Raw genomic sequence first — 25,093 nt, 5'->3', positions numbered from 1 at the left:
CCCATCTGTAGAACAGCTGGAGGTGAGGATTCAATCCAATGCTAGAATCAAGTTCCTGGCTTGATTCACTCCTGGCTAAGTGCTAGGGATACAGGACTATTCAGCAAACATTGGGTCTTAAGAAAATCCCTGTGTGTTTTTGAGGCTTTAATATTATCATCCACATATTCATAGAAATCTGTAGTCTGTCTAGTAAGGTGACTTTTCCTCTCATGGTTGGTACAAAAGCTACAGTGAACTACAGGACTAGACTTATCTCCCAGTCAACTGTGGCCAATTTTCATTTGTCATAGGATCTGACATGATACTCTATTGCATGATGCAAGTGGTTAAAGTTTATTAATGTATTTCATCCATCCATTCATTCATTCAACAAACATCCTTTATGCCTATAGTGTCCCAGGCATTGTGCAAGCTATGGGAACACCAAGGTGCATAAAATATATCCCTGCTCTCAAGGAGTTTGAGTGCAATGGGGATCTCAGATGTGCATGAAAATGCAGTGAAATGGAGGCTCAGAGGAGGGAGGGGCTACCTGTCTCTGAGAGTCCAGGGAGACTTCCAAAAGTGAAGTTTGAGCTGAACTGTGAAGGATAAATAGGGGTCACTGGTGAACGAGGTGGAAAAGGTCTTCTACCCAGAGAACACTGTGAGCAAAGGTCTAGGGAGGTTGACATTTCTGGCATATGTGGAAACAGGAGAGTTGGATGTGAGCTGGTGGCAGAGACCAGTGTCAGGGGAAGATGAAACTACAAAAATAGCCAAAGACCGACACATTCATCCCTGAACTCTTTTTACTTAGCAAATACAAAGCATCTGCTATGTGCCAGGCACTGTTATAAACGCTTTACAAATATTAAGTAATTTAATCCTCATAATGATCTGATCATCCTCATTTTGCAGGGGAAACAGAGGCATGGAAATGTGACTGGCCCAAAGTCACTCAGCTGGTAAAGGGACAGAGCTGAGATTTTATATATATATTTGGCTATGCCAGATCTTAGTTGCGGCACTCAGGATTTTTTTTTTTTCCTTTCTAGTTGCAGCATGCGAACTCTTAGTTTGGCATGTGGGATCTAGTTCCCCGACCAGGGATCGAACCCCAGTCTCCTGCATTGGGGGCTCAGGGTCTTAGCTACTGGACCAGAGTTGAGATTTGAACTGTGGTATGTGAAGAGTATTGATCCTGGGAAAATGTTGTCATGCTTCTATTCATTTCTTAGATGTTTGATGTTCTCCAGGTATCTGATAGGCACTGAGAATAAAATGACTCACATAACTTGATGTGACTCTCACTGAGTTTAATGTCTGTTTTGGATGATGGATGATTAAATGATTAGCTCAATAAAGTCATCTAACGGTTCTCACATTGGCTAAACCTGAGCAGCTGCTAATAACAAAGGTGGTAGGGTCACGACCCCTAGGCCCCACACCTTGAATATGATTTGGCATCTTGTGAGGGTCTGTTCATTGCTTGGTGAGCTCTCACCCAGTCCTCTGCCAGACAAACCAAGTGCCCTGGCTTCCCAGGGAACCCCCAGTACAGGTGGCAAGTGCCCAGAAAGAAATAGTCCAGTGAAGGCTGCAACAGGATGCAGCCAGCATTACAGTGGGGCACAAACAACAGTGTAGTCAGGAAGGCAATATTTAAATTAAGAATGAGAAAATGAAAAATTTCCCAGTTGACAAGTGGAAGGGGAGTCAGGGTGGAAGGCATTCTTAGTAGACAGGACAAGCCCCAGCCTGTGTGTCTTACAAAGAAGTTTGGCCCTTCGCATGGCGTCAGTTGGGAACTACTGCATGGTTTATATATATAATTTTTATTTATTTATGTATTTTTGGCTGCTCCGGGTCTTTATTGTTGTGCATGGGCTTTCTCTAGTTGTAGTACACAGGCTTCTCTAGTTGCGGAGTGCAGGCTCCAGGGCGTGTGGGCTTCAGTAGTTGCCACACATGGGCTCAGTAGTTGTGGTGCACAGGCTCAGTTGCCTGGAGGCATGTGGAATCTTTAGTTCCCAAACCAGGGATTGAACCTGGGTTTCTTGCATTGGCTGCAGATTCTTAACCACTGGACCCTGCGTAGTTCTGAACAGCAAAGTTATATGATCCAACTTGCACTGTAGAAAGATATCTTCTAGCAGCTATTTGGTAGGTTGATTAGAGAGGGACTATCCTAAAAGACTAGGAAACAGGCAAGAACCAAAGTAATAGCTGTTGGCATACTGTAGAAGGGATAGATTTAAGCAATACTGGAGAAGTAGCATTGATTAGCGGAGAAGGCAATGGCACCCCACTCCAGTACTCTTGCCTGGAAAATCCCATGGATGGAGGAACCCAGTAGGCTGCAGTCCACGGGATCTCTAGGAGTCAGACATGACTGAGTGACTTCACTTTCACTTTTCACTTTCATGCATTGGAGAAGGAAATGGCAACCCACTCCAGTGTTCTTGCCTGGAGAATCCCAGGGACGGGGGAGCCTGGTGGGCTGCCGTCTATGGGGTTGCACACAGTGGGACACGACTGAAGTGACTTAGCAGCAGCAGCAGCATTGATAAGCTGTATCTACAGATGACATTGACTGCCAGTCTTACCTCAATCGCAATCTCCCTTCTTTCTTTATGAGGAATATTTTAGCTGGGTATATGGCTACAGACTTCATTTCTTAGCCTTCCTTGCATCTGGCCAACTTCTGAGTAGAAGTTTGTGGTGTCCTTAAACAGAAAAGAACCTGTGCTTCCATGCCACCTCCCCCCGCTTCCTGAGAGACAAGATTCAGATACAGTAGTGGGAAATGCCTGGGCCGCACTGGACACAGAAGTGGAAGCCACAGGTTGAGGAGGGCCAAGATGTCCCAGAATCCTGAAGGATCTAGTTTGGGGTTGTTGCTTAAGGCACTGAGTTTTGAGGACTCTTCATTCTAGCAGCTTGGACTGTAGTCTAACTAATTGACTATCCTTTGGATATGGGGCATGAGGAAGCGAGAAGCTCCTGGGTGGACGGTGGTGCTGTTAACTGGGCCAAGAGACTCAGAGGAGGGGCAGAGCTGGGCAGGATGGGGTGGGGTGGAAGAAGATTACTTTAGTTTTGAATATGTTGGGTATGAGACATCTGTAAACAAGTGGAGTGTAATCATGGTTTTAACAACCAACTCTGCAGGGAAGGGGAACCTCGATCTCAAGCATTTGCTGACTTCCATGGTGTAAATATTGCCACCATGATGATGATGTTACTACAATCAACATGACCTCATTGAATAAGGAGTTGGGAAGAGAGGGATACAGTAGGCTCCTGTGAGCTGGTCCAAGCTGGCACTAGCTGACTCCAACAGTGCACCACTGTCCAAAAACATCCAGGTGGAGATGTTCAATCTGCAGTTGGACAGACAACAAATCTGAAAGAGAAGATAGAGATTTGAGAGTGATGAGCAATCAGTGGGTAATCAAAGTCCCAGTAGTGATTGGAGTGAATAACTTGGAGTGAGAAGAGGCTAAAGTCAGGATCCCAGAAAATCAGTGTTTATAGAAGATCCTGAAAGGCAGCAAAGGCTGAGGAGAAGCCTGAGAAAGAACAGTCTGAGGGAGGACGAAGTGTCCCACATCGGGGCCAGATTTTCCACATGTGCTCCAAAGCTTCTGCCTTCTCATAGAAACTGGCCATCCACTGGTCATCCCCTACCTGTCTGTATCTTCACCTCTGTCTCCTCATTGTCCTTCACATTATTATCTAAACAAGGTCTAGAAGTTCCCATCAAAACACAAATATCTTGATTCCACATTCTCCCACTGCTGCTGCACCTTCCTACACCCTCTCCCAGCCAAGACTCCCAAAGTTTCAGCCACCTTGGTCATCTCTACTACCTCATTTCTCACTTGCCCTCAGGCCGCTGCAAGCAGAGTATCCAGTGCAAAAGCTCCACACAGAGCCAGGATCAGCCTCCACAGTGGTCAATCCTATGCCCGCTTCCCAGTTCAGCCTTATCTCACCTCTCTGCAGCATTCAACAACATGTACCATTCCTTTTTGGAACACTCTTTTGTGTTCCAGAATTCCACCTTCTCCTGATTTTCTTCTTAGCTGGCTTCTCCTTTGGCAGCTTGTTCTCCTCTGCCTGACCTTTAAATGTTGGAGTTCCTCAGGGCTTGGTCTGAGGCCATCTTGTCTTTTCCCTGAACCTCTTTATGACTTCATCTGCTCTAAAATGCCACTCATTCTCAAGGCTCTATTCCAACCCAGATTCCTGCTGAGCCCCAGACCTACTTAGACTGCCACTGCTGAGCATTCTGCCTTGCACCTCTCCTAGGCACCTCAAGCCTAACACGCCCCAACTTAAAACTCTTGATCTTGGGACTTCTCTGCTGATCCAGTGGTTAAGAATATGCCTTCCAAAGCAGGGGACGCAGGTTCGATCTCTGGTCGGGTGACTAAGATCCCACATGCCACGAGGCAACTAAGCCCACGTGCTATAACTAGAGAGAAGCCTGCATGCCCCAACCAAGACACGATGCAGCCAAATAAAATAAACAAATAAATGTTAAAAACAAAACAAAAACTCTTGATCTTCCTCCCCAAATATATCCCCTCCCAACTGCTCTGCTCTCAGTAAATGGCACTTCCAAGCTGCCAGTACTGACAGCTATGCACGTGGTTGTCTGCCATCGTCTCTTCTTATACACTAAGCTCCCTGCAGGCAGAGGAAGGCACACAAACTCAAGGGTGTATCACCAGGGCCTAACACATCACTGGGACTCATAAATATTTGCTGACTGAGTTAAAGTAAGGAAGCATATTAGCACAGAAACCAGAGTGAGAGGAAGCAGTGTCAGATGCCTTATAGAGATAAACAAAATTGGGTTCTAGTCTGAGTCTGCTAGTTTTCTAAATGACTCTAGGGAAGTCTCTGCCCACATGTAGATTAAGAGGAAATAGAAGTAAATTATAAGGTCCCTTCCAAATTGTAATTGACATCTATTATCTACTGTTAATATATCACTGAACTGGTGAGTGCACATAAACAGAATTTGTGCATAACTAAGAATGACTTTAACAATTTTTTTCTTTAAAAATTGGTGCTTTGATGGGAATTCTCTGGTGGTCCAGTGGATTAGGACTCCATGCTTTCACTGCTGGGGCCCAGGTTTAATCTCTGGTTGAGGTACTAATGTGCTTCCCCCATGGTTCAGATGGTAAAGAATCTGTCTGCAATGCAGGAGACGGAGTTCCATCCCTGGGTTGGGAAGATCCCCTGGAGAAGGGACTGGCTACCCACTCTAGTACTTTTGCTTGGATAATCCCTTGGACAGAGGAGTGCTTTGAAAACTATCTGTAATGCCTTTACCAGAGGCTACATGAAAAGTGTTTGATAATTTTAAATTGCATGAGGACTCAATGAAAGCTCTTCATTGACTTACCAGAACATTTTCCCAATCCGTCGGGATCTCATAACTAACCAAGGTGACTTGCAGAGAAGGTAGCTATCAATAGTCTCATTTTGTAAATTTGGAAGCTGAGGCACTTACATTCTCAGCCTTTTGCAGGGATGGTCCAGAGCAGGGTTCATCAAGAGGCTAGCACCGCACACAATAAAGTCGATAAAGCTGCCCTGGTTCATGTCTCAACTCTGCAGCCCTAGGAATCTGTTTCCACTATTTTAAATGGGAACAGTGCCAGTACTTCATAATATTTTCGTGAAGATTAAATAAGCATGGAAATCAATAAATACGAGTTGATATTACAGTGTCATGCAGCCCACTGGACAACGCGGGGACATTGCCTGGGCAGGAGTTTTTTCACAGCACACCTGAATTCCCAGGAACTGGCTTGGCCCCTACTCCTTCCTGGTCGGTTACCTTCGGAATGGCCGCCCTTTCCTCTACCACCTCAGAGACCCGCTGCCCAGCGCGGGTCTGAATCTCTCTAACCCCGCCCCTGCACAGGGGCGTGGCCTCACTAACAGAGGCGGAGCCAAGGCGGAGAACTGGGGCGTCGAGCTCCCCTTCCCAGTCTGGAGCCGCCCAATCCGGGAGGGCGGGTCACGTGACCAACCAGCGGCTTCACCCTCCCCTCTGCCGGTACCACCTCTGCCAGCCCCAGGGGGGATGTCTTGCGTCTTTTCGGGAAGCAAAGCAATTTATTTCGGTCCGTTTTGCTTGGAAATAGCTGGGAGAACTATCTTTGATGTGACAGGGTCAATCTTTGCACCTTAAGTGATATTTTCCCTTCCTGCCTCCCCCCACCGAGCAGTTGGTCTCGCCCAGCCGGGCCCTGGGCGCGGCGGCGACGGCCGCGTCACTGGCGGGCGGGATCCCTCCGCTCTGGGGAGAGCAGCGCTGGACGGTTGAGTTGGGGTGACTGAGGAAATCCATCCGCGTCGCCGCTGCCGCCTCCGCCGCGGAGGAAGACAGGACCTGCCGCGCTCCTCTAGCGACCCTTCGCAGACTCCCACCGCCACAGGTACCTCCGCTGATAAAAGGAGTCCTCATCCCCCCCGCAAGCCCCAAATTCCCATCGGGGAACCTCTCTTCCGTCTGTCTCCCCGGTCTGGCCTCTCGGGAGCGGACGTAACTCTCCAGACCTCCCCTCCCTTCTTTTGGCCTCGTCGCTTCCAAACCCGGAAGGGGAAGAGGGGGACCCTCGCCCCCAATTAACGCACGCGCTCCCTGCACCATCGGGGGGAGGTGTTTCGCTTGGCCCCATGCCCCATCCTAGCCCCACCTGCCTCTTGCTCCCTGAGAAGTTGGGGGTCTAAATTCGGGGCTTCCTCTAGGCCCCGTCCCGCCCCTTACCCCACCACTACCACCCTCCTGCCGGCCCCTGAGTAGCACCCGTCGTGTCCTCGCATTTCGCACCCCAGCCGGCGTTCGCCTTGCAAAACTCCAGAATCCTCAGAGAGGCAGGCAAGGCCGCGAGGCTGTCCCTCCCTTCGTCTCTCCTCGATTTGGGTTCTGTCCCGTCTTTTCTGGCCTCATTACCCGGGACCAGAGGCCTCGGCACCCCATTCCCTTTAGTAGTCCTGACCCCACGCTTGGCTCCCAGGCGCCCCCCCTATACACACACACTTAGCTATCTTTTGGGCAAAATGGAGGTCGTGGGGGCCGGAGGGCCAGGCCCACTGCGCTTCGCAGCGCGGCACCGGCCCGCGCCTTCCAGCTGCCAGATCCGGGGACCCTCCCTTGTCCCCTCCCCTTCGCCCCGCCAGACCTGCGGAGGCGGTGGCACCCACATTTCTCCTTGGGACCCCGGCTGCTGTATGCCCAGAGTCCGGGGCCGCTGAGGGGGCCTCTGGAAGGTGATGGGGATTGAGGGCTGGGAGCGTCGCCCCCGCCCCCAGCGGCTTCCTCCTGGCCTGCTGCTTCCTTCTGCCCCGGGCGTCTGGCGTTGCCGCCCGGCCTGGGCTGCCGGCAGCTGGAAGGAAGGGGCTTTGTCCGGAGCTGGGGAAGTAGGGTGGGGAGCTCTGCCCCCCTCCTTTCTTTGGAGGGGCGTCCTCTGGCGCTGGCGTAGAAATCTGAACAGACCAAGGGGAAATGTCAGTGGGGAAGAGGAACGCCCAGGGCCTGGGGGAAGTGGGACCGGGGGCGGGGGGGAGCGGGTTGGGGGGATGTCTGGGTCGGCAGAGTGCAGTGTGCATGGGCAGATCACACAGGTGTCCAAAGTTGGGGGGGCCGGCAGGACTCCGAGCCCTGGAGCGGAGCCAGCCAGGCCCCGAGGGCCCCTGCGCCGAGCCCGCGGCAGGGCTCTGCGGGAGCGGAGGGCGCAGGGGCTAGGCCGCCTGGGGCTGCCTGCTAAGCTCGCCCGCCGGCGCCTGGGAGAGAGCAGCTCCGCGCTTCTGGGCCCGGGACCTCTCTTCGGAGACCTAATTACTGGAGAGCGGCTCCCACGGGCTTTCTGCGGGCGCGCCGGGGCGGGCGGCCTCGGCGCTGGAGGGAGCAGCGGCTTGGGGCTGCCTTCCCCGCCACCCTCGCCTCCACCCGCCGCGGGCGGCTAATGGGGCGCAGCCGGCCCAGGGATAATCCGGGGTGAGCCGTCCCGAACCTATTAGTGCCCAATCGGCTTTTCCCAAATCCTGTAAACAGCCACCTTGGCCGGCTCTGGGGAGGGGCAGGAGGCTGGGTCGGGCGGGGGCGATTGGGCCGGGGGTGGGGTCACCCACCCTACAGGTTTCAGCCTTGGATGCGGTTGCCCTGGCAACCGGGCTAGGGTGGGGGCACTTCACCAATGAGGTGCTCTCAGTCCGGGTGACGGTTGCCTAGGCAACCCCACGAACAGACCAGCTTTCCCCTGTGGGCTCCCCCACCCCCAATCGAAGCTGGGTGTGTGTGTGTGTGTGTGTGTGTGTGTGGAGGGTGTGCGGCTTATGGGGGTGAATTTAACGAGGCACCGCCCCTTTTAAAATTAGGTGCTAGGAGGGCGGTGCCTGTGCGGCAGGGGCGGCCGCCGGGTCTGTTTTCGAAGGGACTCTCCCTGGCACTCCCCCTTCCGCCAGCCCCCCAGTTCCTGCCACGGGTGTCCCGCCCGGGCTGCTGTCCGAGGGAGGGGTTTCCCCTGCGCTTCCTCTTGCACTTCTCGCTCCGTTTCCGGGGGGCGGGAGAAAGATTGGGGAAGTCAGCTGTTGCTCGGGTCACGGCTACGTCTCTCCGGGCCAGAGACCCGGGCTGTGCCGGGGGGAACCGCGGCCACTGCTGGCGCCCCTCCCCCTCCCACCGGTGCTTACCCCTTCCGGGCCGCGCTTCGGCCCCGCCTTTACCCCTGCTTCCCCGGCGGCCTTGGGCCTGACGTCAGCCTTGCATCCCCTAGGCCTCGGGCCAGCGGCGAGGAGCTGCCTCCCCCAGCCCCCGTCCCGCGGCCCCCAGCCGCCCCCAACCCCGCCCCACGGGCCCGGCGCCATGAGTGAGCTGGAGCAACTGAGACAGGAGGCCGAGCAGCTCCGGAACCAGATCCGGGTGAGGGCCTGGCGGGCGGCTGAGCGGGCAGGACCCGGTGGCTTGTGTGTACCGGGCTAGGGGAGGCAGGGGAGGGGGGTGCGTGTGCTTGGTGGGGGGCAGTACCCTAATCTTTTCCTGTCTCATCCTTTCCACTCTTGTTTTCCGTTCTCTTTCCTCTCCTCCCCATCTTCTTCCCTGCCCCTCTGACGGGCTCTGCCATCTCTTATAGGATGCCCGAAAAGCATGTGGGGATTCAACACTGACCCAGGTGAGAGGAATCAGGGCTGGACTTGGCTTTAGGGAAGGAGCTCGGGTGGGAGGCATATTTCTCCGTGGGCCCTGCCACCGGAACCTTTCTAAGCCCATTCTGCCTCCACCTCCAGATCACAGCTGGGCTGGACCCAGTGGGGAGAATCCAGATGAGGACACGGAGGACCCTCCGTGGGCACCTGGCCAAAATCTATGCCATGCACTGGGGGACAGACTCAAGGTGGGTGAGGTCGAGGCTGTGTGCTGAGCCATTGTGTTCACCCTGGGCTGAGGCAGGGTGGGCAGGGGCCGCTTTGCACATTGGGTGTCTCAAACAGGATGCTCGCGTTGGCAAGTGAGTGTGGGAAGACCTGACTTCCAGATCCCTGCCAGGGGCCCAGGAAACAGGACCAAACCGAGCTAGTGGGAACCTCCGGGCTGCTACCGGAAGTTGTCTCTCGCCAGATGGGAGAGGGGAAGGGTGTCCTGCCTCCAGAGGGGCCTTCCCACCCAGACCCCTCTGGCTCTCCTGTCTCACTCCCGCAGGCTGCTGGTCAGCGCCTCCCAGGACGGCAAGCTCATCATTTGGGACAGCTACACCACCAACAAGGTAGGGGCAGCGCCTGCGGCTGCCGGGGCAGGGCTGCGGCGCCCAGCCGGCTCTCACCCTGGGCACTACCCCTTGCCCCCAGGTCCACGCCATCCCGCTGCGCTCCTCCTGGGTCATGACCTGTGCCTACGCGCCCTCAGGGAACTTCGTGGCCTGCGGGGGACTGGACAACATATGCTCCATCTACAGCCTCAAGACCCGTGAGGGCAATGTCAGGGTCAGCCGGGAGCTGCCTGGCCACACCGGTGAGCCTGGGCCCTATGGCGGGGACAGGGGCTGCGCCAGCTGTGCTGACAACCCCCGCTGACCAGCCCCTTCCCCCAGGGTACCTGTCATGCTGCCGCTTTCTGGATGACAACCAAATCATCACCAGCTCTGGGGACACCACCTGGTGAGGGCCTGCCAGCGCCAGGCAGGCGGGGCTCACCCACACTTCCTGCTGAGGGGGGGGGCGCCGGGGGGAACACGGCCTCAGGGCTCACGCAGCAGGTAGTCACCGCCTGCTCCAGGAGTGGCAGCGACCACCTTGCAAACCCTTCAGCCTTTTGTTCTGGTGGTAGGAAGGAGGGACGAGTGTGAGGCAGGAGCAGGCGCTGGCTGCCAGTGCTCCCAGCGTGGAGATGGCCTCGGGCCTGAGCTCATGCGGTGGAGGGGTAGGGCAGGGGCAGAGGGCATCTTATCCTAACCCCTCTCTGACCCTTTCCTTCCTTCCGTCACCTCTCCAGTGCCCTGTGGGACATTGAGACTGGCCAGCAGACTGTGGGCTTTGCTGGACATAGTGGTGATGTGATGTCCCTGTCCCTGGCCCCCGACGGCCGCACCTTTGTGTCAGGCGCCTGCGACGCCTCCATCAAGCTGTGGGACGTGCGGGACTCCATGTGCCGACAGACCTTCATCGGCCACGAATCCGACATCAACGCCGTGGCTGTAAGTTCTGGGCGAGCTGGGATGGCCCCTCTCTGCCAGGCTCCCGGCCCTCACTGCGGCCTCACCCCACTCTGGTCGCATGTCCTGCAGTTCTTCCCCAACGGCTACGCCTTCACCACGGGCTCTGATGACGCCACATGCCGCCTCTTTGACTTGCGGGCCGACCAGGAGCTCCTCATGTATTCGCACGACAACATCATCTGCGGCATCACCTCTGTTGCCTTCTCGCGCAGCGGCAGGCTGCTGCTCGCGGGCTACGACGACTTCAACTGCAACATTTGGGATGCCATGAAGGGCGACCGTGCAGGTGAGACCGGGAGCTGAGCAGGGGGCCAGGCAGGGACAAGGGAACTGGGCCGGAGGGGTTCTGATGCCCCCTTCTCCCCCAGGTGTCCTCGCGGGCCACGACAACCGTGTGAGCTGCCTCGGGGTCACTGACGATGGCATGGCTGTGGCCACAGGTTCCTGGGACTCCTTCCTCAAGATCTGGAACTAACAGCCCCGACCCCAACTGGGCCCAGGCTAGGAGGGGCCCTGCCCGTGCCCACACTACAGGCCGGGAGCTCTGGGGCTGGGTGCACACCGAGCCTCCCTCCCCGGGCCACGGGGCCTTGGGTCCCTGCTCCCCTACCCAGGTTTGGTTCCTCCCGGGGCCCCCACTGTGGAGATTAAGATGGGGATAGAATGGGGAAAGAGGGGCAGAAGGCCCTCATCCTTTTGCTGCCCTGGGGTTGAGGCCTCATCCCGCTGGAGGGCCAGAGGCAGGAGGTGGAAACTCCAGGGGCTGGCTTTTTTAAAACTGGTTTTATTTTAATTTTTATTATATTTTCAGTTTTTCCATAAAGGAACCAATTCCAACTCTGTACCTGGTCTCCACCCTTGCTTGTTGTCTTTCTCACTCTAGTCTCTGTTCCCAGTGGCAGAGTGGCTGGGGGACCCCCCAAGTAGGGATAACAAGTTCCCTCGCTCCCTCAGTCAGATGCCCCCTCATTCAGATGCTGGATCACAGGCAGGACCACCTCCTCTGGGTCAAAGGTCATGGGCATCCCACAGACACAGCCCTCCCGTTTCTGGTCTGGCTGCCCCCCACCCATGGCTCAGTTCCCAGCTGAGTTGTGTCTGTCATTCCCAGTATCCCCTTCCCCCAAGAAAAAAACTCAAGAGGCAGCCTGGGAGAACACACACCAAGTTTTATTAGAGGGGGGGAGTATTTACAGAGGCAGGTACAAGAGAAGGGTCACATGGGGTGGGGGAGATTGTGGGTACAAGGCAGACGACGGGATACAGGACGACCCCTGCACCCACCCCAACCCCAGGAAGGGCGGGAGAGCAGCTGGGGCCCAGGAAGACGGGCTGGGGGAGGACAGCAAGGGGCTGAGTCCCTGGGCTGGGGGGCTCAGGGGCTTGTAAACATTGACCACTCTCAGAAGGGGATGGGGGTGGGAGAGGGCTCCCCCTACACTTCCTCACAGGGTTAAGGCCTCTCCAGGCTCAAGGGCCCCCTAAATTCAAAGTCTCTTTAGCTGGGGGGGAGGGGAAGGTAGAGACGGGGAAGAGTGTCACCCCCCCTCCCCTGCATTGGCTGCGGCAGGGGCGGGGGCAGTTACATTCAGTCACGACAGTACTCCCCCACACCTCTAATGCCGCCAAACACTGGCTTGAGAAGAGGGGGAGCTGGGGGGCCAGCAGCAGCAAGACGTTTCCCCCTGGCCCATCACCCCCTTATTGCTTTAGAGAGAATACAATATTGTCTTTTCACGGACGCTAACACTGTTGAAACCAGGGAGAAGCAGGTGGAGGGGGCCCCTCCACCCCCGAGGCCAGCTTTATCCCCCAACACTGACCCAGTTGCCACTTTGGTGCAAAAAAAAAAAAAAAAGAAAGAAAAAAAGGTCGTCTCTCTGGGGATAGATGGGGAAAGAAAACAGGGACCACTCCCCATTTCCCCAGGACAGGAAGGATAAATACATTCATGGAGGGGAGGCAGTGGCAGAATCTTGCCCTAATACTGCGCTCTGAGCAATGAGGTCCATGGGAGAAGTTAGATGAGAAACTCAAAAGATACAACAAACTTAGAACCCACGAATGGAGACAAACCTAGGTAGGTGATTGGGAATAAGAAGTTGGTGAAGGGCAGCCTACCCCGACCCAGGAGAGACAGACACTCCCATTCTTGACACCCCACCCTTACCCAACATTTAAAAATATCAGGGGAGCAGGGAGGGGAGAGACCACTTGCTCCTCTCCCATTTGGTCAACAGAGGGGTCAGGGCAGAGCTGGGTGGTCCACATCCCACACATGCGGCTGCAGATGGGGGGGCTCCCTCCTAACAGCCCCGCGCTGCAGCCCAAAGCCCCCAGCGGCCCACTCCTGTGGCCTCCTTGGCCCCTCCTCTGCCCCCTTCACAGGAGAAACAACAGTCCTTAAGTGGTGCCTCTCTCTCCAGCTCCTGGAGAAACTGCTCTGCCCCAGCCTTGCTCAGGGTTGAGGCAGGGGGCGCAGCAGGGGCTCATGGCCCAGAGAATACATTCATGTGGCAAGGCAGGGAGCTGGGCCTTTCAGCTTCATACCCAAGCCAGCCCCCCGAATGGCAGCGCGGGGGAAGCCCCTCACCAGGGCCAGAGTGGAAGTTCTGCCGGCCTGATGGCAGCCAGATGAGGTTGGCACCGCAGGCCCTCTCCCATTCACTCCGTCAGCCGGCGCAGGATGGCTGCCTGGGGCGCTGAGGCGGCCTCGTGCATTTGTGCAACTTTCCCCGAAGCAGCAAAGCCAAGGGGCTACTCGGGCCAGGCCCCCCGGCCCCAGACACCTCTGCCACGGTCACAGCACAAGGGGGCCGTTCACAGCGGGTCCGGCCGGCGGGGCTGAGGGGGCCTCGCTGTGCAAACTGCTGGCGCCCCAGCTTCCAGTTACCCCAGTGGCCCACCTCGTGGGGCGGGGAGGGTAAGTGCAGCCTCGGGGGCCAGGCAGGACAGGTCCGTGGGGCCCATGTCCCCACTGCCCCAAATAACAGTGTGTTTTTACTTTCAGTCTCCTAACCATTTTTTTTTGTTGTTGTTTTTCTTTTTTCTAAAAAAAAAAAAAAAAACCCAAAAACAAAAACCTCTGTGGATCGTCCATTATCACTCCTACTATCCGACAAAGGGAAAGGGAGTGCTTAGAGTCTACTTTTTAACCATTTTTTTTTTTTGTCTCTCCTATGTTTCCTTCAATGTCGTTTAAAATTAAAACCAAAAAAACAAAAACGAAACCCTTCCCCCCTCAATCTGTAAAGTGCCTCGTGGTGGGTGAGTTAAGGTGCATCGTGTGGTTTGTAACAAGTGCTGGGGACCCTGCCCCTGCTTCCTCCTATGCTCCCCGTGGGGAGCCTGTAGGCTGGGGACCCAGGGGTCCAAGCCGCTGCTGCTACCCCTGGCCTACAGCCCAGGGCGCTGGTGGGACGGGCTGGTCAGTAGTCATCCACGCTCTCGATCTCACCAGAAGGTCCGTGCAGGGAGTACCCTGAAGCCAGGGGAAGCTGGGTTTGAACTCGCCCACTCGCTCCTGCCCGGTTCTGAGGAAGGAGCCGCCTCCCCGCTCCACACTCACCCAAGATGCTGGGGTCCGAGTGCAGCATCAGTGCCCGCCTCTTGGCCTTGCTGCCCTCCCCGGGGCCGAGCTTGGTGCTGTGGTTGGTCTGAAAGGCTGTCTGTAGGGAGCCGCTGCTCAGCCAAGCCTCCTGTAAGGGAACAGAGAGGAAAGAGAGGGGTCAGGGGGACTCTGGGCGCCCTCACCCCCTCCAGCCAGGGCTCTGTGAAACCTCACCTGCTGCTGCTGCCGCTGCTGGCTGGCCTTCTGCTTGGCCCTCCGCTCCAGGAATTGTTTGGCAAATTCTTTGGCTTCCAGCGTGTCCCCCAGGCAGGAACGGATATAGTCGTGGACGTCATAGGGGGATTCCACCTCCTTGAGGATCGCTACAGCCATGGGCACTACGGGGCAGGATGGGGGTCAGGACCCACGGGACGGCATCTGGAACCCCTGGCCCGGCCTCCTGGGGTAGGTACGCCGCCTATACCGTCCAGGCTGCCCGTGGTGCTCAGCGTGTGCAGCATCTGCTCACACCACTGGGTGAAGCCATCCTGGGGCCGGGGGATGCCCTGCAGCAGCTTCAGCAGCTTCTCTTCCTCCTCCGTCTTTTTGCGCACAGGCCGACCAGACAAGTGGCTGTACAAGTCACTGCGCAGGATGCGGTGAGTCAAGAGGTGTCCCCTCAGGAGGCCTGCTCCCAACCCCCACAGTGGCCTGGCACCCACCTGAGAGAGGGGCTGCTGCGGCTGTTCTTCAGGCCCAGGCTCCGGGCCAGGCTCCCACTGCTCTTGAGGGTGTCTTCCCAGAGGCCCAGGCTGCTGCTGCTGCCCCCACTCTTGTCGGGCCCACCCCACAGCGGCCCGGCCTCAGATACCCACTGGTTCAGGGGGGCGGAGCCCAGGCCCCCGAGCTGCTGCAGATGGCAGAAAGTCAAGGGTGACCCATACAGGAGGGCACACGCTCAGGGGTGCTGAGCGGGGAAGTGCGTTCAGGTGGCAAAGGCAGGGTGAGGTGAGGGCCTCACGGCAGAGAGCACCTCCGGAGTCCGACAGGGACCAGCGTGCCACCCCCCCTCCCACCCCGGGTCACCCTGGGAGCTGAGCAGAAGGTGCCCACCAGCCTGCTCACCACGCGGTGGTTGGGGGCCTGGGCCCGCGATGGCTCCCGAGGCGGGGGCTGCTTATGCAGGTGCCGCTCGCCCTCCAGCTGCAGCTCCAGCAGCGTCTTCATGGACAGGCCCTGCTTGGCCAGGCCAGCCCACAGCGGAGGCGGGGAACTGGGTGCAGGAGGCGCGGGGACGGCGGCCACCGCCTGCTGCTGCTGCTGCAGCAGCTTCAGCAGCAGCTCCTGCTGCCGTGCCTGGAGAGAGAAGCCACTGTGAGGGCCGCCCCCCGCGCCCACCCCGAGCCAGCAGTGGGCCGGGCCCCACCTGCTTGCGCCGGAACAGCTCCTCTTCCTCCTGCCGCCGCTTCTGCTCCTCCTGCTGCTGCTGCTGCTGGCGGCGCTTCTCCTCCCGGCGCTTCCGCTCCTCCTCCTCCCGCTTCGCCCTGAGCTCCACTTCTCTGCGCTCCTGGAACTGGAGGGTCGAGATCAGACGCCAGGCTGTCCCGGGTGCGGCCTGGTCCCTGACACCCAAGGACTCCAGCCCCAGGGGCCCACTCACTTTGTGTTGCAGCTGGAGTTGTTCTAGAATTGGACCCTGAGTCGAAGAGTTAATTGGTATATCCCAAAGACTGGCCTCACCGCCTGTGGGGGCAAAGGCAGCTGCAGAGGGGAGCTCCGGCCCCCGGTCCCCTCCACCCACAGGGGGCCGTCGGAGGTGGAGGGGACTCCCAGACCTGGGACAGGCCAGGCGGGCAGCTGCGGGCCACACACCTGACTGTGGTGAGGCTGAGGTATGTATGTCCCAGAGGGGACCCGAGTCTGGCACCGACAAGGACCGGTTCATCGTCGGGAGCAAGTTCTGGTCCCCGCCCCTGAGGAGAAAGCACTGAGGCTCAGCGCCCTGAAGCCACCTCCCGTCTGCCCCTCTCCCCACACCACCCGAGGGCCGTCACGTACAGACACACCACACACGCTCGGCCACGAGCACACAGCGAGGACGGTGGCCCACACACCTGGGGGGTTTGAGAGCTTGGAGCTGCTGCAGGAACGCGGTGAGCTGCTGCTGCTGCGGCGGCGGCAGGTCTCCCAGAGCTGCCTTTTCCCGGAGCACGCACTGTGGGAGCTGGCGGCTGCTGAGGAGCACGCAGGTGTGAGGCGGGCCAGCCCCGTGTCAGCGTGGGCCCTGCTGACCAGCCCTGCTAGGCCCCCCGTACCTGCCGACCAGCTGAAGAAACTGCTGGTGCTGCAGCTGCTGGTACAAGGCGGCTGCTGCCAGCTCCTGTTGCTTCTTCAGCCGCTCCTGGTCCATGTTTCCCTGAGTGAGGCCACAGCGTTCCCGTGGCTTTGCCCCTGTCTGGCTCTGCACCCACCGCTGCCCTCTGCCAGGCTCCTGCCTCCCTTCCCTGTTCCACGCCAAAGGGGGTACACTCACCAGCAGCGGGGGAGGTGAGGGCCCAGGGGCAAAGGGTACGCGACCCCACATCTTGATCACCTCACCCAGTGGCTGGAAGCCCTCATCACAGCCCCGCTTCACCAGCAGGGCCATGGAGAAGTAGCCCGCCTGGAACCACTCCGCCATCTCCTGGGTCGTGAAGGGGCCTGGGCCAAGGGAAGGGCAGCTGCGGTCACAGAGGTGCGCCAGAGAAGACCTCGACGAGGATGGTGCTGTCCCCGAGCCCCACCTGCACCCCCTACCCTGCTCACCTTGGATCTCGCCCTGCGGGTCCTTGTAGAACCACTTCCGGGCCGCACCATGGCTGAGGGGGAGGGCAGTGGCGGCTGCAGAGTGGCGCAGGCCCTGGGCCTGGATGGCGGCCGTGAACTGCTCCTCCTCCAGGGAGCTGTCCTGCAGGGAGGCCACGAGCTTCTCCGCCTCCTGGGAGCCCAAGGGAAGAGGGAAGGTTCAACTGGCCACTTCCATCAACACAGAGGGGGCTGGGGCTGAGGGGGGGGTCAGAAGATGAGGTCTGAACATGGAGGGCAAGATGGGGAGAAGGTGGGAACCTGATCGAGGACAGACAAAACCAAGGCTCTCTCTCCTGCAGGGAAGGGTTCCTACAGTCTTCACAGCCCACCCCACCCCCCGCCCCACACCTGCTGCAGGTGCTTCAAGCCTTCATCATCTTCCAGGTCTGGTGGGCCAGGCGGTGAGCCCGCCCCAGGACTTAGCTGCATTCCCCTCATGTCATCTCCTAGAAGGAGCCAAGAAGGGAAGGTGGGACAGGGCAGTCAGAGAAGGGGGCAAGACAGTGCCCATCCACCACTCTTACTCCAGGAAGGTGGGTGCTAACTCTGCGCCCCTGCCACCTCCCGACCAACTCCCCTGCAGCCTCCTTCCCACATGGATGGGGAGCCGTTTCCCCACAAGGTCCAGGCTCCAGGGAGAGGGTGGTTCTGCCCTCGGGCTACCTTCAGCTGCAGGCAGGTCTTTCTCCACTGGGTCATCGCCTTCCCCGTTAGCTCCCCAGAGCGGGCCCAAGGTGGGCAGTGGGGACGGGGAGCTGGACTTCTCCTCCTGAGGAGGCAGCGGGGTCAGTTCCTTCCCACCTGAAAACCAAGGGTAATTACCAGAACTCAAAACCAAGCCGGAAGGCCTGAAAAGTGATTAAGCAGAGATTGTATTATTGTGGCCAGAAGAACCTCTGGGTATTGAGTCCACCCACACAACTTTGGTCAACACGACTAAGGTTTGGTGAACTACCACCACAGAGCCTGCTCTGCACACTTCCCTTTCTGCTCCTACAGTGAGGCCGTGCGTCCGCAACACCATCCAGGGCTGCGGACCTACCACCACTGACTCAGCACCGTGTTCGACAGATTCCTTGAGGGATTTCCAAAGGTTGTTTTGATTCTGCTTTGATTTTCATCTGACACTTGGCCTTTTGGACAGAGGCCTGCTGTTTTCAGGCTCCTCCACACACCCCATCTGCACCAGCCTTTCTACGCAGACTCAGCTCAAGGCCGCAGGCGTCCACCCCACAGGCTTACCCGCCTCGGGCCCCTCCTCGTCTAGCCCTTCGGAAGGTTCTTCCTCCTCTTCCTCCAGGCCCTGGAAGTCGAGCTCCTGCTCCTCAGGAATGGGCTCCTTGGGGCCCTTCTGCACGGGGCGGGGGGATACGACGGGGAGATGAGTGGCAGAGAATAGAGTGCCGTGAAAGGACCCCCCCTTTGGGGCAGGCAGGTGCCCACCAACCTCTAACACAATCTCCCCCTCGTCTCCTTGCAGATACCTTGAGAGGCAAGAAGGCCCCAGAGGCATCGAAGGTGCCCATTTCTTCGTCCTCATCATCCAGGCACCACTCCGGGAGCCCATCCTTGTCGTCATCGAAGCCGTCAGGCCCCCTGCATCTCCGGAGGTGAGAGCTCCCCCCCCCACCCCGCCCCTCCTCTTCACCACACCCTCCTCGATCCCCTCGCAAATCAAATTCAAACTTGCGACGCCGGTCCCCATGTTCCCGCCAGCCAGCAGAGCGGGGGCCACCATCTGGGCAGGAAACGTGGGGGAAGGAGAGTCAGTACCCAGTCAAGCCAGAGTCTCCACCCTTCTGCTGCCCACCAGGACCCCCCCGCCCCCTCAATGCCCACCTGACCCCCATCTCACCAGGGCTGGTGGAGCGCCAGCGGTCACCGTCTCGCCGGGGTCCTGCCCCAAGTCTCCAGCTGCCTTCCTCTTCTTCCTCTTGCTCCTCTCGGAGAGAACGCCAGTTTTCGCTATCTGAGCGGGCGTGCTCCTTCCTCGGGCCAGCCCCTCCCTCATCAAACCCGGATCGCGCTTGGGGGCAAGGCAGGAGGGGGAGACACAGTCAGTGGACAGCGGCCACGGTTCCTGTAAGACTCTTATCAGACACCTTTCGGGGAAAGAAGAGCCCAGCTTTGGGCCCTCCTGCCCCCACCACCTCCCCCAGGAAGCAGCCCCCAACCCGGGTCAGCCATTTCAGCCCCTCGCCCCCTCTCAATAACCTGCAGGGCCCAGCCACCACCCCTGCCCCTCTCCGTACCTCCATCTCTCCTGGCCGATTTCTCAAACCGCCTCTCGCCTCTGTGGGAGGGAAAGGCGTGGGTCAGAAGACCAGTCCCTCCCTACCTACAGGATCTCAGCTCACCTTGTCCATTCTGCCCTGAGAGAAGTGAGGGGCGGGAGGGGGACAGGGCTTGGAAGGGAGCCCAAGGGCAAGCCCAGAGACTTGGAAGGACAGGGCAGGGCCACAGGGGTCAGAAGGGATGGACAGAGCTCTCTGACCAGGGCTAATCTGGCAGGTCTCCCAGAGTCCTCTGATGACAAAGACCCAAGCCTCCCTCCGTGGGGCCCTCTCTGCCACCCCGTCCCAGCCTGCACCTGTCATCCCAACTCTGGCTACGCTGGATCTCCCGGGGGTTTCGGCCAAAGGCCCCATCACCTTCTTCAATGCTTCTTTGGTAAAAGCAACTGTCACCACGGCCACGGCCTGGAGGAGTGAGGGGCACGTGGGAAACCTGCCAGATCACCTCCCCAAGTCCTCAAGACCGCCTGCCCCGGAGCACGCCATCACCCCCTCTACCTCGGCTCCGTGTGCTGCCCCTGCCACGGGAGGCGCCACCTAGGGGGGGCCCAGCCCCTTTCCCCATCAGCCTCAGCACGGCCACGCTGTTCACTGACAGGGAGAAGTTTCTCTGAGGAGGGAGCCAGGGGTGGGAGTGAGGACCCAGGCGCCCGAGCAACCCCCGTCCAGAACCACACAGCCTCCGCCCCCACCTCTCCAACCCCAGCCCCGCTGCTCCCGCTGGGGCTGCCCTGGCCGGGCCCCACCTGCTCCTCCTCAGTCAGCGGCTCCAGCGCGAGGGGCTGCAGTGGCTCCTCCTGCAGCAACGCAGCAAACTCCTTGTCCTGCAGCTCGTCAGGGACCTGTGGATCGGGCGGGAGGTAGGCATGCTCCTGGGCCCTCTCCGCCAGCCGAGGCCCCGCACCCCCGCCTGCGCCTACCTTGCTCTCCTTGACGTAGAGGGCCAGCATCTCCTCGCGCCCGTAGCGATAGTCGGCCAGCTTGTACTTGGGCATGGCGGGGGACGGGGGTGGGGAGGCCACACTGCCACCACTGGAAAGAGCCCTCAGCCTGGAGGGGGGACACGCAAAGGGGAGAGATGGGAATCTGAGCAGCCCTGTCCTTCCCGGGCTTCTCCATGCCCCTCTAAGCACACCTGACTCACCACTCAGGCCCAAAGTTGAGGGTCTCCGCTGCCATTGTGGAGCTGGGCGTGTCCCAGAGGTCGGTGGGGAGGAGCAGGGGAGGGGGTACCTGGCGTTCACTCTCCAAACACCTGTGGAGGCGCGGGGGATGCTAGGCATTGGGGATGGCACACCCAGAGCCTGAGAGGGTGAGTACTAGGCTGCCACCTAGGTGGACACAGTAAGGGTCTCACCAACGACTCACCTAAGCCAGCCACGTGCCACTCACACCATGAGTTACCCAAAGAGTCACGCTGGAGGAAGGCCTAGGGGAGGGGAGGAGACAGGCAGCTAGAGCCCCTGCCAGCTTCCGCAGGGGGATGCCCTCCCTCTGGCCCAGACTCACCTGGCAGCCTTCCCCGGGGAAGCGGGTAGGGCAGGGGCCGGGCCCTCTCCAGGCAAGAGCCTGTGCTGGAGTGAACCAGGATCCCCGGGCAACTAGATGTTGGTCTGAGCAGAGCAGTGCCCAAGGAGGGACCTTCACATCTGGGAAAGATCCTTAACGAGAGGCAAAAAGAATAAAGTGGGTTAAATGAATGGTCAGACAGACCTCCCTGCCTCCAGCCCTCCTCTGTCTCACATAATAGGAAGGCCCACAAGTGCCTGGAAGCTGCTGGTTAGGGAGCACAGGGGGCCACAGCCCTGGCTCCTCCTCATCTCTGCCCTCTGCTCAGCAGGCCTCCCAGGCAGTGAGTTGACTCAGCGGAGCCTGAAGGAGGAGCTGGAGGTGCGGCAGAGGATGCCAAGGGCCGCAGCATTCAGTAAAGGGGGCTGGGGTACACCTGACGTTCATGTCAGCTGCTCAGTCGTGGCCGACTCTTTGCGACCCCATGGACTGTAGACCACCAGGCTCCTCTGTCCATGGGATTCTGTCCAGGATTCCAGGCAAAAATACCAGAGTGGGTTGCCATTCCCTTCTCCAGGGGATCTCCCTGACCTAGGGATACAAACTGGGTCTCCTGCATTGCAGGTGGAATTTTTTTTTTTTTTAAACCATCTGAGCCACCCGGGAAGCTCACACATGATGTTTAGGACAAAGATAAAACACACACAAACCAGCAAAAAACCCACTGGAATCAAAAATGTTCTAGAGAGAGAAAAGGCTGGTTAAGAGAATTAGAAATTATCCGGGGGTTACTTCCTTGGTGGCCCAGACGCTAAGACACTGCTCCCAATGCAAGGAGCCTGCGGTTCGACCCAGTCAGGGAGATAGGTCCCACACGCTGCTGACTAAGACCTGGTGCAGCCAAATACACAAACAGATATTAAAAAAAAAAAAGAAATTTACGTGGGAGCAAAATTACCTCTCCCCTGAAGACTCAGGTCTGGGTGGTTGGCTCCGAATCCTGAGACTCAGCTTGGGGAGAAACCTGGTACAAGGGGAGCAGGGGGGCTATTCCCAAGCCAGAGGTGGGGGGCACACCAAAGGCTGCAGGCAGGCAAGTCTGGCCAGCATGCCCAGGACTCACTCACCAAACAAGGATCAACACCGAGGTCCTTTCCCTGGGATCAGAAAGCCTGATAAGTACAAAGAGCCAAGAAGGGAACGGTGCTACTGTAAGCTAGGAAGAAGGCTCCCTCACCATAAAGCAGAAATAAGGTCAGAGTCACTGGGCTGACAGAAGCGTGGGGGAGGCGGCAGTGGCCCGTCCCTCTAAGGAACAGCTGAAGAGGCTGTCAGGAGGTGGCTCATCCCTGGTGCTTCTGAGCACGGGGCAGGCAGGCAGGGTCTCAGGGAGCCGTGTGCAAGGGCCTCCCTCACTGGCTGGGGCAGGGGCTGGACCGGAGCACCTCCACAGTTCCCATCAACTCCGAGACTCCACCGCTCTGGGAAGGGGGAAGAAGGGTTTCCACCAGAGGGGACATGGGAAGCGGCTCTCGACCACAGCTGCAGGCCAGAAGAAGCAAAGTCCACCCGAGACACAGGACCCACCCCAGAATCCCAGCAGCCTAGGCTGAGATGCAGCGCTGGACACCGCCCAGAGCAGGGCTGACCTCCCCCAGCTCCGGCATCTCCTCTGCATCAGCCTCAGCTGGCCCTTTCCGGAGATGGAGCAGGCCCTGGCGAACACGGCCGTCAGAAGACAAGCCTGTTGCAAAGTTCTTCCCGTCACTCAGTTCGACTCAGCCTTCCAGAACGGTGGAGGCTGGTTAAGTCTGTGGATGCTACAAGCCTTATGGAATTCACCCAATGGATGAATCTTGAAAACATTAGCTAAGTGAAACATGCCAGTCACAAATGAACAGATACTGGATAATTCCTCTCACCTGAGATGCCGAGGTGAGTCAAATTCAGAGGGACAGAGAACAGTGGTGCCAGGGCTGGGAGGCAAGGAGTGGGAGTTGTTTTTTAGTGGGGATAGTTTCAGCTGAACTGGGGCAGAGGAAAAAGCTGCAGGGATGAGGCGGATGGCTGCACAACAACATGAATGTATGTAAAGCTGCAGAATTGTATCCTTAAAAATGGCTAAAATGGTGTACGTTATATCTGACCACCACTTAAAAAAGATCTAAGGGAAAAAGAAGACATTTGGGGATAGCTCTCCCATACCTAAGTCTTCTCCACTCCAAGAAAAACACCCCACTTCCTAACAAACTCAGGAGAGGCTGTTCTGAGCCTCTTCCAGGCCACCCCAGAAGAGCCCCATCTCCCAGATGGACAGGCCGAAGAGCCCGCGGTGGGGCGGGAGACAGAAAAGGGACGACTCACCCTCCCACCCGTCCAGGGAGTGGCGAAGGCGGCTGGCCGCCAGGTGCCTTCCTCTTCGGGCCGTCACCTTTCTGTCGTGGTTTTAAGGAGCGAACTGAGGAAAAGCGGCTGGCTCCGGGCAGAGAAGCAGGGAAACTGCAGAGGTGAGAGGAAGCAGAGGAGTGGCGGGTGAGAAAAGTAGAGTGTCTGGGTGGGCCCAGCCGGGGGAGGTCTGGGTCTCAAGAGCAGGTGGCTCCGGGGCCCCTCTTCTGACTGCGAGCAGCACACAAGCGCCCCGTGGCTTCTAGTGCCAAACAGGCGCGCACCTTTTCCACTGCTTCTCAACTGGGGGCAATGCTGCTCCCCAGGGCACATCTTGGGGGACAATTCTGGTAGGCATGACTGGGAAGTGCGACCAGCATCTCATGAGCAGAGGTCAGCAACACTACTAAAAATCCTACGATGCACAGGACGCCCCCCACAACAAAGAATCATCTGGACCCAGATTATCAATACCCAGGGGCTTCCCTGGTGGCTCAGGCAGTAAAGAATCTGCCAGCAATGCAGGAGACCCAGGTTCGATCCCTGGGTCAGGAAGGTCCCCTGGAGAAAGGAATGGCAACCCACTCCAGTATTCTTGCCTGGAGAATCCCATGGAGGAGCCTGGCGGGCTACAGTCCAGGGGTTCGCAGAGTCAGACACGACTGAGCGACTCACTCACACTCACACACACACACACACACACACACACACACACACACACAGATTAACAATAGTGGCAAAGAACCCCTTCTGTACACCTCGGGCAGAGGATAACCACACCCACTGTCTGTTTAGGGGGAAGAATGGAAGACAAGGAAACCAAATTTACTCCAGTTCATTCCCCTCTCTGAAGAGTGAGGGAATCATCCCCTAATTACACTGTCCCATGAGAGAAATCTGAAATCCCTCCAGGAGGGAAATCCTCCAGAAAAGAACACATTAAACAAAATTGTCCTAAGTCATTCACAAACTTTCAAAGCCCTGCATTTGGATCCCTTTCCAGTAAAGAGGAGGCGGCGGCAGGCAGGGGACTGGAGACAGCCTCCCTCCCTGGCTATCTGATCTAAGGGTGTCCTGCTTAGCCCCCACCTCTCAGCATCTGTGCACCTCATTAATCCACAACCGCCCCCCCCCCCCCACTTCTCCTCAACCCTCACTATACCCTCCCTCCCTGGGGCATCTGAATTATTGCCATTAAAAGGCTGCCCCCTACTGGAGTCCAGGGGCGAGGACACTGATCCTGGTGTGCACAACAGGCTTGAGGAACAGGAGGGGAGCCTGTTCTCCCGCGTTCTGAAATCACAGGAGAAGGAAAAGATCCAGAGACTAGGCGGTCCCAGTACACACTAAGTTAAGAACATTATTTCCTCATTCCATCACCCCTAAAATTAGCCCCAATCCAGAGCAATGCGCCTTGGCACAGGAAGGCACCACCATTAACAGAAGTAGAATCCCAAATTCCCCAACATTTGAGCAAGCGCCCAGCCCCAAGCTTGTTGGCGGTGACTCCGCCCTTACTCAGGGTGGAAAGAAAGATTCTCCACGCATGGTAGGAAGGGAACTCGGAGGCTTAAAAAGAGGTGCAAGCCTGTGTTCCTCCTAGCAGGTATTTTAACCCAGCTCTACCCTCTGAGCCGTCAGGACAATGCCCTGAGGAGTCTAGTAGTTAACAGTTTTCAAAGCATTTTCACACTTTACCTCATTTGATCCCTTCTGCCCACTTGCTGAGGCTTGGGCTCCAGCCAGGGAAAACAAGGAAGGGATGCTGTAGCTGCCCTGACAGG

The 25,093-nt window shown here is 57.8% G+C and overlaps 2 protein-coding genes and 1 long non-coding RNA gene across 7 annotated transcripts; 2 read left to right on the top strand and 1 right to left on the bottom strand.

The window, feature by feature from the left end:
• The first annotated feature begins 6,286 nt into the window (after nucleotides 1-6,286).
• Nucleotides 6,287-11,568, top strand: GNB2 (G protein subunit beta 2). Its single transcript, XM_061402089.1, has 10 exons — nucleotides 6,287-6,449; nucleotides 8,790-8,935; nucleotides 9,147-9,185; nucleotides 9,301-9,407; nucleotides 9,713-9,776; nucleotides 9,859-10,021; nucleotides 10,101-10,167; nucleotides 10,502-10,703; nucleotides 10,794-11,010; nucleotides 11,093-11,568. The coding sequence occupies exons 2-10, from the start codon at nucleotides 8,879-8,881 to the stop codon at nucleotides 11,197-11,199; spliced, it is 1,023 nt and encodes a 340-aa protein (XP_061258073.1). The 5' UTR covers nucleotides 6,287-6,449; nucleotides 8,790-8,878; the 3' UTR covers nucleotides 11,200-11,568.
• A 305-nt stretch (nucleotides 11,569-11,873) lies between these two features.
• GIGYF1 (GRB10 interacting GYF protein 1) lies at nucleotides 11,874-20,643 on the bottom strand. Of its 5 annotated transcripts, none has more exons than XM_061402051.1 (24): nucleotides 20,560-20,643; nucleotides 20,336-20,465; nucleotides 20,162-20,257; nucleotides 19,914-20,025; nucleotides 19,712-19,820; nucleotides 19,374-19,414; nucleotides 18,977-19,147; nucleotides 18,606-18,859; nucleotides 18,364-18,472; nucleotides 17,785-17,922; nucleotides 17,470-17,567; nucleotides 17,080-17,251; nucleotides 16,808-16,974; nucleotides 16,590-16,690; nucleotides 16,389-16,508; nucleotides 16,147-16,247; nucleotides 15,935-16,017; nucleotides 15,701-15,847; nucleotides 15,400-15,630; nucleotides 14,997-15,184; nucleotides 14,759-14,919; nucleotides 14,509-14,672; nucleotides 14,293-14,422; nucleotides 11,874-14,205 (listed from the first exon to the last, which is right to left on the bottom strand). In XM_061402051.1, exons 1-24 carry the CDS (start codon nucleotides 20,592-20,594, stop codon nucleotides 14,153-14,155), a joined length of 3,111 nt encoding a protein of 1,036 aa, XP_061258035.1. In that variant the 5' UTR covers nucleotides 20,595-20,643; the 3' UTR covers nucleotides 11,874-14,152. The 5 variants fall into 5 exon arrangements, with proteins under 5 accessions (XP_061258035.1, XP_061258036.1, XP_061258037.1 ...); XM_061402052.1 differs by having other exon boundaries at nucleotides 16,389-16,505; XM_061402053.1 differs by having other exon boundaries at nucleotides 16,590-16,675.
• Nucleotides 18,657-21,963, top strand: LOC133238704 (uncharacterized). Its single transcript, XR_009733604.1, has 2 exons — nucleotides 18,657-18,731; nucleotides 19,633-21,963. It is a non-coding gene; the product is annotated as an uncharacterized LOC133238704 (long non-coding RNA).
• The last annotated feature ends 3,130 nt before the right edge of the window (nucleotides 21,964-25,093 follow it).

The sequence above is a fragment of the Bos javanicus genome, chromosome 25 (assembly GCF_032452875.1).
Source record: "Bos javanicus breed banteng chromosome 25, ARS-OSU_banteng_1.0, whole genome shotgun sequence".
NCBI lineage: Eukaryota > Metazoa > Chordata > Mammalia > Artiodactyla > Bovidae > Bos > Bos javanicus.
The sequence above is the reverse complement of the archived record's forward strand: the minus strand, read 5'-3'. Positions and strand labels throughout refer to the sequence as shown.

What these genes read in the sequence shown, in the direction of transcription:
- GNB2 (XM_061402089.1), top strand. Translation starts at nt 8,879, where the DNA reads ATGAGTGAGCTGGAGCAACTGAGACAGGAGGCCGAGCAGCTCCGGAAC. An exon ending in CACTGGGGGACAGACTCAAG is followed by an intron (nt 9,408 to 9,712) that starts GTGGGTGAGGTC and finishes TCACTCCCGCAG; the next exon opens with GCTGCTGGTCAGCGCCTCCC. An exon ending in CATGAAGGGCGACCGTGCAG is followed by an intron (nt 11,011 to 11,092) that starts GTGAGACCGGGA and finishes CTTCTCCCCCAG; the next exon opens with GTGTCCTCGCGGGCCACGAC.
- GIGYF1 (XM_061402049.1), bottom strand. Translation starts at nt 20,594, where the DNA reads ATGGCAGCGGAGACCCTCAACTTTGGGCCTGAGTG. An exon ending in CTCAACTTTGGGCCTGAGTG is followed by an intron (nt 20,466 to 20,559) that starts GTGAGTCAGGTG and finishes TCCCCCCTCCAG; the next exon opens with GCTGAGGGCTCTTTCCAGTG. An exon ending in TTTCTTCAGCTGGTCGGCAG is followed by an intron (nt 16,509 to 16,589) that starts GTACGGGGGGCC and finishes CGTGCTCCTCAG; the next exon opens with CAGCCGCCAGCTCCCACAGT.